The 13833-nt window shown below is 38.5% G+C and overlaps 1 protein-coding gene across 4 annotated transcripts in view; it reads left to right on the forward strand.

Moving 5' to 3' along the window:
- Positions 1-13833, forward strand: part of LOC111974965 (ankyrin repeat domain-containing protein 13A) — a 37746-nt gene that overhangs the window by 10219 nt on the left and 13694 nt on the right. For 2 of the 4 annotated variants that reach the window (XM_024003075.2, XM_024003076.2), the window contains exon 2: positions 5609-5744. In XM_024003075.2, the coding sequence (XP_023858843.1) occupies positions 5609-5744 (136 nt within the window). Of the gene's footprint in view, positions 1-5608; positions 5778-13833 lie in introns of those variants that run through there. The other 2 variants (XM_070446928.1, XM_024003078.2) reach the window with 2 other exon arrangements.

Here is a 13833-nt window from a genome sequence, read left to right on the forward strand (position 1 = left end):
ATAAATACAGCAAACCCAAAGAACCCTCTGCTCTCTGCACCTGACTCCGCACCCACCACTCCTAGCTACGTGACACATAGACCCCACAGTTTCAACAACAATACTTACCTTGCGAGCCTGAAATGTCAACTCGTACAAGGACCCGCAAGTCCAAAACAACAGAACACTTGTCATGACTTGGTAAAGAGCACACACGCTGCATAACATCGACCCGGCCTCAGACAACCCCATTCAAGGTAATTTCACCGGAAGACACTTCGCCAGCAGCCCCAATCTTTCTCAGAAAGCCAGCCTGACGCCCAATGGAAGTTGAACCCAGCTGGAGACAATGGTCAGACGAACTGGTCTGAGCCAAATCCTCCTGATCATGTTTCCACCTCAGGCAAACAGGACGGCACTTGTGAGTATCTTCATTGTGAAACCACATACCCTAGGGCACGGTCGGAGATTCAAACTCGGCTGGTTAGACTTTTTGAAGCACTAGCTACACAGGCAGAGTAGAAAGTAGTGGGTTTTTAGCAAACACAAATCCTACCCAATCAAGGAAGCATTAGCTACACAAGCAGAGCAGAAAGTAGTTGTTTTTAGCAAATACAAAGGACCGAGTTTGGGAAACCCTGATCAAGGTGGATGAGTACTGTCTTTGAGTAAATTAATGAGAATTGAGGAAATTAATGTGAGCCCCGGTATTATAGCCAGGAAGGCGTGTTTTCAGTTTTCTTCCAGTGAATATGATTGGTCGTTGACTCCACATAGTATGTTATACCGAGTGACCGACTGAAAGGGAACCACTTTTCTGTAAGTTAATTTCAACTAATCATAACGCGGCATAGGATATCAGGTTTGCTGTTATTTAAAGTAAAATGTCAATTTTTCTACTTCATTGCCATCCTCAGCACCAGCCCAACATCAACATATGTGAAAATGGCACGTTTCTATTTTTTGTAGTAAAAAAGATGGCGAAAGATAAGTGTTTCCAATGACCTCATCAACCAATGCCTACTCACAATTGGTCAAAATCACACAATGATTAAAAAAAATATATATATAATAATTCACCTTTATTTAACCAGGTAAGCTAGTTGAGAACAAGTTCTCATTTGCAACTGCGACAAGATGAAGCAAAGCAGTGCGACACAAACAACAACACAGAGTTACACATGGAATAAACAAGCGTACAGTCAATAACACAATAGGGGAAAAAATAGTCTATATACAGTGTGTGCAAATGGTGTGAGGAGGTAAGGCAATAAATAGGCCATAGTAGCGAAGTAATTACAATTTAGCAGATTAACACTGCAGTGATAGATGAGCAGATGATGATGTGCAAGTAGTGATACTGGTGTGCAAAAGAGTTGAAAAGTAAATAAAAACAATATGGGGATGAGGTAGGTAGATTGGGTGGGCTATTTACTGATGGACTATGTACAGCTGCAGCGATCGGTTAGCTGCTCAGATAGCTGATGTTTAAAGTTAGTGAGGGAAATTTAAGTCTCCAGCTTCAGCGACTTTTGCAATTCGTTCCAGTCACTGGCAGCAGAGAACTGGAAGGAAAGGCGGCCAAAGTAGGTGCTGGCTTTGGGGACGACCAGTGAGATATACCTGCTGGAGCGCGTGCAAGGTGTGGGTGTTGTTATCGTGACCAGTGAGCTGAGGTAAGGCGGAGCTTTACCTAGCATAGACTTATAGATGACATGGAGCCAGTGGGTCTGGCGACGAATATGTAGAGAGGGCCAGCCGACTAGAGCATACAGGTCGCAGTGGTGGGTGGTATAGGGGGCTTTGGTAACAAAACGGATGGCACTGTGATAGACTGCATCCAGTTTGCTGAGTAGAGTATTGGAAGCTATTTTGTAAATGACATCTCCGAAGTCGAGGATCGGTAGGATAGTCAGTTTTACTAGGGTAAGTTTGGCGGCGTGAGTGAAGGAGGCTTTGTTGCGAAATAGAAAGCTGATTCTAGATTTGATTTTGGATTGGAGATGTTTGATATGAGTCTGCAAGGAGAGTTTACAGTCTAACCAGACACCTAGGTATTTGTAGTTGTCCACATATTCTAGGTCAGAACCGTCCAGAGTAGTCATGCTGGTCGAGCAGGCGGGTGCAGGCAGCAAATGGTTGAAAAGCATGCATTTGGTTTTACTAACGTTTAAGAGCAGTTGGAGGCCACGGAAGGAGTGTTGTATGGCATTGAAGCTCGTTTGGAGGTTAGTTAACGGTGTCCAAAGAAGGGCCAGATGTATACAGAATGGTGTCGTCTGCGTAGAGGTGAATCAGGGAATCACCCGCAGCAAGAGCGACATCGTTGATATATACAGAGAAAAGAGTCGGCCCGAGAATTGAACCCTGTGGTACCCCCATAGAGACTGCCAGAGGTCCGGACAACAGGCCCTCCGATTTGACACACTGAACTATCTGCGAAGTAGTTGGTGAACCCGGCGAGGCAGTCATTTGAGAAACCAAGGCTATTGAGTGTGCCGATAAGAATACGGTGATTGACAGAGTCGAAAGCCTTGGCCAGGTTGATGAAGACGGCTGCACAGTACTGTCTTTTATCGATTACCAATGATGTCATTGGAAGCACTTATATTCCTCAGTCTTTTTTACAAAAAAACATTGAAATGCACCATTTTCACGTATGTTGATGTTGGGGTGGGGCTGGAGATTATGAATTTGAAGTTTAAAAAATTGTGAAGTTTCCCTTTAAGTGATAGTTGGACTGTCAAATCTGTGTATTGGTGTGTGGCCAGCGACTTTTATAGACCACTTTCTGTGTTTGCAAACATTGCCGCACGGGGGCGATGCTCGCAAGTTGGTGGCAGAGCACTGGGGAGGTCTTATAGAATGGCAGCAAAAAAAGCCTCTATTTGCTTATGAGTGCATTTCACACATTTTGGATTAAAATAGGATTTTAAGTCTTGATATAATGTCTGTCATCATCGCAAGTCAACTGCATTATACTTTTTTTTAAACACTTCAGCGTCAACCAGTAAAATGCTACAGCCTATGTCAATGAGCGTTAGCATTCAAGCTAATAATTCCTGCATCCAAAATAGTTATTTTGCAAAGATCACAACCTAGTATAATAACGACTGTTCAAGCAAGAATCGGAACATAAATGTAAGCGTATGAGAACCCAAAATATACTACTGTTCAGAAGTTTGGGGTCACTTAGAAATGTCCTTATTTTTGAAAGAAAAGCACACACAAAATGTCCAATAAAATTAAGTTTCTTGGCAATTTCTCGCATGGAATAGCCTTCATTTCTCAGAACAAGAACAGACTGACGAGTTTCAGAAGAAAGTCCTTTGTTTCTTGCCATTTTGAGCCTCTAATCGAACCCACAAATGCTGATGCCCCAGATACTCAACTAGTCTAAAGAAGGCCAGTTTTATTGCTTATTTAACAGCACAACAGTTTCAGCTGTGCTAACATAATTGCAAAAGGCCTCTGTACTCCTATGTAGATATTCCATAAAAAAATCTGCCGTTTCCAGCTACAACAGTGATTTACAACATTAACAATGTCTACACTGTATTTCTGATCAATTTGATGTTATTTTAATGGACAAAAAATGTGCTTTTCTTTTAAAAACAAGGACATTTCTAAGTGACCCCAAACTTTTGAACGGTAGTGTAGGTATTTTTTTTAGAAGTAATACAATCGTAAATCTAGGTTATGTTGAATGGGCGCAGATGGCAATGGCTTTCTTACTGCAGCCAAGAGTCTGTGCGTGACGTCAGTGTGTTGTATACTGGAAAGGGGTCCATAAAGAGTCCGCCCCAAATTTTCCGTGCCATTTGAGAGTTAGAACCCATAGTTAATTTTCTACTATACTTTTTAGGAAGTATAGAAATAGTGCACATAGAATATATCTACCCCTTCCTATACTTGCTTTCAATGAGAATGACAGATCTATAACTAATTTTTCTATGTGAATTTGGTGGGTCGCCCAAAAAGTTACATATTGCAGCTTTAAAGGTAGACTCCGCGAAATGATGTTAGCAAGAGAACCACAAATATCGAGATAAGTGAAATGCAAGACTTAGCTCTCACAGTCACATGGTATCTGCGCATGTGCACGGGTTCACATCACGCTGTTCACAGCAAGGTAGACGGGGCCCAAAAACGACAGAAGTTGAGCCTTGTGTTTCAATGCTCTTAGTTGTTGCGGAAATTGACCCACTATGCTGTTTACTTTCTGCATTTATGTCATAACACGGAGTCTACCTTTTAAGCACTCGATCTTATGTCATCTTGATGAGTAATTCCTCTAAATGTTTAACCGGACGCTCTAGACTAAAGCCTCCGTAGTGTCTTTGCAGCAACTTGAAAGTTTGACGTCCCTACCAATAGAAACTCTCGATTTCACTGCAAAATATTTTCGATTTGGAGTAGGGTTGGGCATTTTAAAATTATTTCAGTATTCTAATAATATGATATTTTTTCGGGTAACCGTATAGTTGAAATACTTGGGTAAACTTCAGTGGAGACTCGCTCACACAACTCGAGAGATGGAGTCGGTGCGCTGGTGGGGGAGGGGCGAGAGAGGAGCAGGGGCCTGTGTTTGACAGTATGTGTGTGGCACAGAGCGAGAGAAGGTAGCCAAACTGACTCGCTACTTAGACAAACTTGTTGCTGCCATAGATTATCTATCATACCATCAGGTAGTGCCTGTCTTGACTGCATCAAATCATTTGTTAAGAAGCTAGTTAGCTACAGTAGCCAGCTAAGTTAGCCAGCTAGCTAGCTAAAATAATAAAGCTAATTGAGGCTATTTTGCTGCGCTCCCCAGTCCTTGTACACACAACTCAATCAGTGGAGGCTGGTGGGAAGAGCAATAGGAGGACAGGAATGTAGTGGTATCAAACATATGGAAATCACATGTTTGAATCAGTTCCACTTATTCCATTCCAGCTATTACAATGAGCCCATCCTTCTATTGCTCCTCCCACCAGCCTCCACTAAACTCCATTCACATGAAACAACATTCTATCAGTTGGTTGATCATTGTAGCCTACCGACATAGGCTCACTTATAAAACGGTCATAAAGCTGTTTTATTAAAATGTTGAATGTAATGGTCTATCACTGTAAGCTATGTAGCAATATCACATAGATCATTTAATTTTAAAAGCCTTTAAGAAATATATATTATAGGCTTTTCTTTTCTCAAAATGAATACTCTTTCAAGTAATCAAATATTAATATCCATTCAGATATTCCAATAAGCGTGCCCATCCCTAGTTTAGAGTAAACAATTTCCGTTGCAAAACATTTTGCTACCGACTAATGAATACACCCCAGGTACCCACTGATTCTTGAAGAATATAAACGCCTCAAGCTTATAACTGTCTTTCCCTATCATAACCCAAATATATGGTGGTTTTACTCCATTGGAATTGTTTGTTTTTGTTGCCAGTTGAGTCTTTAACAGGCATTGTATCTATAGCTTCCAGCATAGAATTAGGAATGAGAAAGCTAGCTAATCATTTTAAAGGATCTCTATGGCTTCCAGTGTGTACGATGTCGATCTGATGTGCAATTCTCTTTAGGTAGCTAGACTATTTGTTTTTGAAGACATTGCAGTGTTTGTTTGTTTCTTTCAGAATGACATTGAGGCTGTGGATCCCAGGGGAAGGACACCACTCCACCTGGCTGTGTCGCTGGGTCACCTGGAGTCAGTGAGAGTGCTTCTCAGACATGGCGCAGAAGTTACCAAAGAGAACACCAATAATTGGACAGGTTAGGCTGTTCTCAAGCGACAATTGTCCAAATGTAAATGTGTATTATTAATATTATGAATTCTGCATGCTATTTACATTTCCTTCAGAAAGTATTCACTCACCTTGACTTTTTCAACATTTTGTTGTGTTACAGCCTGAATTTAAAATTGATTAAATTGAGATTTGTGTCACTGGCCTACACACAATACCCCATAATGTCTAAATGGAATTATATTTTTACAATTTATTTTTTATTTATTTTTGTGTTGAATATTCGAAACATACAATATACTTGCAGTGAAGCCGCTCAATAACTACATCATACCAGTCATCCAACATATTCCCATTCAGAGCGACACCCTGAAGCATCCAGGGTCAATGCCCTGCTCAAGGGCATGTTGACCGATCTACCACCAGGCCAAAAAACGTGAACTCGAACCCTTCAAGATCAACTGACCCGGTCTTGGAGTAATTGACTGTCTCTCCAGATCTCCTAACAGTACTATTTCTAGGGTTAATTTTAGATCAGTGCTATGCATTTTCAGCCATTCCTGAACCTGAGACCAGAAACAGGCTACATGAGGGCAATACCAAAATAAATAGTCTATTGATTCTGTATCCTCACAACAAAATCTGCAGAGCTTCGATGATTTTATGCCCCAAACATTTTGTTGGTGGCAAGAATTCTATATAATAATTTTAGCTGAAAAGCACAAAGTCTTGAATCTTGCTTTGTTTTATATATCAACTCAAAATGTATTCATTTTGATGTACCATGGAATCGGTACATCAAAAATCTCTTCCCAACTATTTTGCAATCTGAATGGCACAGTTGTCAACATCCTGTTCCTGAAATGAAACTGGTATACTTTCCTATTTATGATATTTTTATTCCTCCTCCAGTTTTGATCCTTTATATTTGGCAGACAGACCAGTTCCCTACCTCCTCCCGCTGCCACCCGTCTCCTCCATTTTTGGGGCAATGCTGTAATCAATTGGTTGTACTCTTGGATTGAGCAGACCTTTCCGTACAATTCTGATAACTCCATGAAGGACATAACTCTACCATTCCAATTTACAATATAATTTAAGAACAAAATACCCTTTTCAAACATCTTTCCCATAAATATAGGTATTTTATCAACCAGCACATTTCAGTTCAGCCATAATATTTGTTGTAATATTTGTTCTATCTTTTCAGGGGGATGAAATTGTAGCCAGCTCTGCAATGCTTGTTTGAAAAAGAGAGATACCTTTTTCAAAGTATCATTTTCAATTAATCGAAAATCATACATGGCAATCTGCACAAAGGCAAAAAGGCAATTTTTAAACAATGGATGAGCTTTTCTTAGTAATCTACTTGAGAACCATTTAGGGTTCAAATAAAACATTTGAATGAGTGAAGCTTTTAGAGAGAGGTTTAGTGCTTTTATATTCATTATATAGATAGGCACGTTTTATTTTGTCTAGTTTAACGTCCCAGATAAAGCAAAATATTTTTTGTTCGTATGATTTGAAAAACGAATCATCAGGAGTAGGCAGCGCCATAAGTAAGTGAGTAAACTGAGATATGACTAAGGAGTTAATCATGGCATTTTTTCCATAAATAGACAGGTATTTACCTCTCCATGGTTGCAGGATCTTGTCTATTTTTACACGTTTTCTATTGAAATTCATTGTGGAGAGCTTATTTATATCTTTTGTGATGTGAAAACCGAGTATGTCTACTTCACCATCAGCCCATTTTATAGGTAAACTGCAGGGTCATGTAAAAGTTTTATTTTTTAATACGTAATACGTAATATTGTACACTTATCATAATTAGGTTTTAGTCCAGAGAGTACAGAAAAGTTATCTAGATCTTCAATGAGACATTGCAGGGATCTAGCTTGCGGACTTAATATAAAACTTGAGTCATCGGCATACATGGACACCTTTGTTTTTAAGCCTTGGATTTCTAATCCTCTAATGTTGTTATTGAATCTGATGTTAATAGCTAACATTTCGATGGCCATAACAAATAGATATGGTGACAGTGGACACCCTTGTTTAACTCCTCTTGACAATTAAAAACTCTCATTAATTATTATTTTACACCTGGGGTTGCTATTCATTATTTCTACCCATTTTAGAAGAGAATTGCCGAAATTGAAAAAATCCAGGCATTTATAAATAAAATCCAGTCTTACTTTATCAAATTATCAATTTCATGATGTTCGATTATTTCTAGTAGTTGTCGTATATTATCTCCAATGTATCGTCCATGTAAAAAACCTGTCTGATCAGGATGAACAATACCTGGTAAGACCCTTTTTAATTCTGAGTGCTATGCATTTTGCTAGTATTTTTTGCATCACAACATTTAAGCGTAAGGGGCCTCCAGTTTTTTAGATAGACTGGGTCTTTATATTTGCCATTTGGGTCTTGTTTTAATAATAGAGAAATCAGACCTTCCTGCTGAGTACCTGACAGACTACCATTTCTATAGGAGTAGTTAAAACAATCTAACAATGGAGTTTTTAGTATATTAAAAAATACTTGATATACCTCTACCGGTATGCCATCAAGCCCTGGGGTTTTTCCAGACTGAAAGGATTTAATAGCCTCAAAGTTCTTCCTCTGTAATTTGACCTTCGCACAGATCTTTCTGTACATTTGTTAATTTTCCATTTTTTATATTATTTGGAAAGAATTCCTTACCATAATCTTCATTCAGTGGGAAAGGATGAGATGGAAAAGAGAACATCTGCTTAGAATAACTAGCTTCCTCTTTAAAAATATAATTCAGAGAATCATAGATCACTCCATCTTCAGTAACGAGTTTCTGCAAATTATTTTTGTTAGCGTTCCTGTATTGGAGATTCAGGAAGAAGTTTGCATTTTTCTCCATATTCCATCCAGTTTGCTTTATTTTTGTATCTTTATTTAGATCGTTCTTGAATAAGTTCCTCAGGTTATTTTTGTTTTTCCTCTAACTTATTTTTTATCTCTGTAGTATTGTTTTTATTGCTATCTACCTGTACTATTAGTTCATGAATTTCCCTCCCTCTTTAGCCAGAAATATTGATGAATATTGAATTGAATGACCCCTGAAGGTACATTTAAAGGTATCCCAAACAATAAGTGGATTTGCTGAACCTATATTATACTGGAAAAATTCAGTTATAAATTATTTTGTCTTAGTTAAAAATAAGTTGTCCTCCAGTAAACTTTGATTCAATTTCCGATATCCCCGTCCATGTGGAAAATCTATAAGAGTTATGTGAAGGCCAATTAGATGATGATCCGATCGCATTCTGTCTCCTATTAGAACTTTTTAAATCTTTGATGCATGAGAGAAAGAGACAAGAAAGTAGTCAAGATGACTAGCTTGATTAAGTCTCCTCCATGTATATCTCACTAGGTCGGGTTTTTTGTCTCCAAATATCCACTATTTCTAATATGTCCATAATATTTGTGATTTCCTTAAGGGCACGGTGATGATAGTTTGTAGAGTGATGACCTTTACGGTCCATTGAGGTACTTAACACTGTGTTATAGTCTCCTACCATAATGATTAGATCATTTGTTGCCTGTAAGTTCAATAAATTGGTATAAATGTTTTCGAAGAAGTGTGGATCATCCTGATTTGGACCATATAGATTAATGAGACAAATCTCTTTTTTGTCCACTTTCATATTCAAAAGGATCCACCTTCCTTGCGAATCATTCCTGACTATTTGCACATTCAGATTGAAATTTTTGTTAATGAATATCACACCCTTTGAGTTCCTTTGTCCATGACAGAAAATTATTTCACCACCCCATTCCTTTTTCCACGCTACTTCATCTAAGGATGTAGAGTGAGTTTCCTGTAAACAGTATATGTTCTATTCCTTTTCTTTTAGCCACGTAAAGACTGATCTTCTTTTTTTAGAATCTGCTAAACCGTTACAATTATAACTGGCTATACTTATTTCACCCCTTACCATAACTAGATACTATTCTCAGTCTGAATTGACCATAATTAGTGCTTGTAAAGTTACTGCCATCAGAGGTATTATGAAGGTTAAAACTAGAGCTTTCAAATATCTGATATTTAGAATTCAAGAAATAGGTTCTAGCAATATTTGTTTATTCCCTTGCCTGTTTGCCTGTGAGCCAATGCCACAGATGTTAGAAAATTGATATTATGTGTGTAGCAAATCTGAGTAGGTTGACGTGTTTGATATTGGATGTGATATAGTCAGAGTGTGTACGATGTCTGTATAAGAGTAAGACTATAATGTGTGATGCCCAAATAAATAATAACTCTGCCAATTTGCATGGTTGAGTGTCTATGTGTGTAACACGTAGTGCGTATAGTCTTAATATTCATAATGATAATTGTAATCCATATCGTATCACAATCATAGTTACATCATAATTACCTTTAACATAATTGAAAAAAATCCCAGCATTTCCATAGCAATTGACGTTTCACATGATCATGAAAGAGACCTTGCATTACTCTAGAGACGGCTTCACTACAGTACAAATGTATTCCGTACAATATGTTATTATTCCCCAATGATCCTATTCTGATATCCTCCCCTTGCTTTTTGTAAACATATATACACTTGTAGACAAATACATAAAAAAAGATAGACAAACAATAAACACATTAAATTATAAAACAGTTCTCGACAATAGAGGGAGAGAAGAGAGAAAGCGAGAGTGAGAGGAGAGCGAGATCAGGTGTGTGTGTGTGTGTGTGTGTATGTATAAGTCTGTATGTGTAAGCAAGCATGTAATTGAGTTTGTGTGTTCATAACCACTTCATAATGTTCAGATATTTTTACAGTTCCCATACTTTCTTTTCTTAACCTGAAGTCCCTGTAGAATTTAGTACAGCCACAGTGCTATGGAGCTGTCTCAGAATAGCTTTCCATCTATAAAGGGTTTGTCCACAATAATAAAGGCACGCCTACCATCCTCCCTTTGTTGTCTTTGTACCGGATACAGTCTCTTACGACGTTCGTTTATCTCCCTTGGAAATTGGTAATTGAGACCGAATTTGGTCCCTTTAAGCTTCCTTCCCTGCTTTTGATCAGCTCCTTTTGTTGGTAGTGTTCAAATTTTCCCAGCCGTAAAGGCTAACCGCTTCATGGAATCCTTAGCAACAAAACTTTAGTTCGGATTAAAATCTATTTAATGAAAATGTTTTAATATTAACAACAAACCGAGTGTAGACAGTACAATGTTCTGTTGCGCGCTCTGATGACGTATCTCATTTTTACAAATGAATGAAAAGCTGAAATGTCTTGAGTCATTAAATATTCAACCCCTTTCTTATGGCAAGCCTAAATTAGTTCAGTAGTAAACATGTGCTTAACAAGTCACTTAATAAGTTGCATGGACTCACTCTGTGTGCAATAAGTGTTTAACTTGATTTTTGAATGACTACCTCAACTCTGTACCCCACACATACAATGATCTGTAAGGTGTGGTGGTTAATTTCTTTACTATCAAATGAGGAGAGACAAACTTATCACACAAGTCAGAGTTATACTTAAACTGAATCTTTATTCACTTATTAATAAGGGAGCAGGTCAATACAACGCACACATATAAAGTGAATCGATTGAGTGCTCTACGATAATGATGGTCGACGATTCACGATCAAATGATTTGTTGAGAGCCCAGAGACAAAAGTACAAAGGTATTTTATAGCCAAGATACACCCTTTTCAACCTACCTACATGACGAACAACAGATATATAGAATGGGTCACAAGGTAAGGTTAAGATCTGTATGAAAGATACCTATAATACATAGCAGACCGTATCTGCTGTGTCAACAGCTTTCATTGTATCGAGACCAGTGTCTGTCCCTCCGACTCCAAACTGGAACCATCTCTCCCTGGTAAGGTATAGAACAGAAACATTAACTCATGCTCTGGAATGCTCTTTAGGTTTTATCACCCAAAAGACATTGTAAATCTCCTGTCAGTGTTTTCTCCCAGAGGCCCATCCTCAGTAGAACACACACACAATAGTTAAGAATACTCTATTCTGTTGCATAATACAACCATTTTATGCAATAAAAGTATTATAACATAGTCTTGCAATTTTGCTCTCACAAAGGTCCCTCAGTCGAGTAGTGAATTTCAAATACAGATTCAACCACAAAGGCCAGGGAGGCTTTCTAGTGCCTCGCAAAGAAGGATACCTGTTGGTAGATAGGTAAAAAGACAGACATTGAATATCCCTTTGAGCATGGTGAAGTTATTAACTACACTTTGGATGGTTTATCAATACACCCATTCACTACAAAGATACAGGCGTGCTTCCTACCTCAGCTGCCAGAGAGGAATGAAACCGCTCTGGGATTTCACAGAAGCCAATGACTTTAAAACAGTTAGAGTTTAATGGCTATGATAGGAGTATCAACAACATTGTAATTACTCAATAATACTAACCTAAATGACAGAGTGAAAAGAAGGAAGCCTATAGAGATTTTTTAGAGGATAATGTGCAAATATTGTACAATCGAGGTGTATTTGTATTTATTGTGGGTCCCCATTAGCCAAAGGAGCAGCTACTCTTCCTGAGGTCCAGCAAAATTAAAAACATTACATTTACATTTCACAACACATTAAGTGTGGGCCCTCAGGCCACTACTCTACCACCACTACTCTACAACACAAAATCCATGTGTACGTCTGTGTATAGTGCGTATGCTATTGTGTGTGTGTGTCTTTCAGTCTCCTCTGTTCCAGAAGGTGTGGTTTTTTTAAATCTGTTTTTTAAATCTGATTTTACTGCTTGCATGAGTTACTTTATGTGGAATAGAGTTCCATGTAGTCATGGCTCTATGTAGTACTGTGCGCCTCCCATAGTCTGTTCTGGACTTGAGGATTGTGAAGAGACCTCTGGTGGCATGTCTTGTGGGGTATGCATGGGTGTCTGAGCTGTGGGCTAGTAGTTTGAACAGACAGCTCAGTGCATTCAATATGTCAATACTTCTCACAAGTACAAGTAGTGATTAAGTCAATCTCTCCTCTACTTTGAGCCAGGAGAGATTGACATGCATATAATTTAATGTTAGCGCTCCGTGTACATTTAAGGTTCAGCCGTGCTGCCCTGTTCTGGGCCAATTGTAATTTTCTTAAGTCCCTCTTTGTGGCATCTGACCACACAACTAGACAGTAGTCCAGGTGCGACAAAACTAAGGCCTGTAGGACCTGCCTTGTTGATAGCGTTGTTAAGAAGATAGAGCAGCGCTTTATTATGCTACTGTTGTATCATCATGTTTTGACCATGACAGTTTACAATCCAGGGTTACTCCAAGCAGTTTAATCGCCTCAACTTGCTCAATTTCTACATTATTCATTACAAGATTTAGTTGAGGTTTAATGAATGATTTGTCCCAAATACAATGCTTTTAGTTTTTGAAAAATGTAGGACTAATTTATTTATTGCCACCCATTCTGAAACTGACTGCAGCTCTTTAAGTGATTTCACTTGCTGTGGTAGCTGACGTATATAATGTTGTGTCATCAGCATACATAGACAGACAGGCTTTACTCTAGGCTAGTGGCAGGTCATTAGTAAAGATTGAAAAAAGTAAGGGGCCTAGACAGCTTCCCTAGGGAATGCTTGACTCTACCTGGATTATGTTAGAGATTATGTTAGAAGCTTCCATTAATGAACCCCTTCTGTGTTCTGTAAGACAGGTAACTCTCGATCCACAATATAGCAGGGAATGTAAAGCCATAACACCTATGTTTTTCCAGCAGCAGATTATGATCGATAAATTCAAAAGCTGTACTGATGTCTAACAAAACAGCTCCCACAATATTTTTTATTATCAATTTCTCTCAGCCAATCAGTCATTTGTGTAAGTGCTGTACATGTTGAATGCCCTTCCCCATAATCGTGCTAAAAATCATCTGTTGTTAATTTGTTTACTGTGAAATAGCATTGTATCTGGTCAAACACAGTTTACTAAGGGTTGGTAATAGTCTGATTGGTCGGCTTTTTGAACCTGTAAAGGGTTCTTTACTATTCTTAGGTAGTGGAATGACTTTTGCTTCCCTCCAGGCCTGAGGGCACACACTTTCCTGTAGGCTTAGATTGAAGAGATGG

Source organism: Salvelinus sp. IW2-2015, linkage group LG15 (assembly GCF_002910315.2).
Source record: "Salvelinus sp. IW2-2015 linkage group LG15, ASM291031v2, whole genome shotgun sequence".
Taxonomy (NCBI): domain Eukaryota; kingdom Metazoa; phylum Chordata; class Actinopteri; order Salmoniformes; family Salmonidae; genus Salvelinus; species Salvelinus sp. IW2-2015.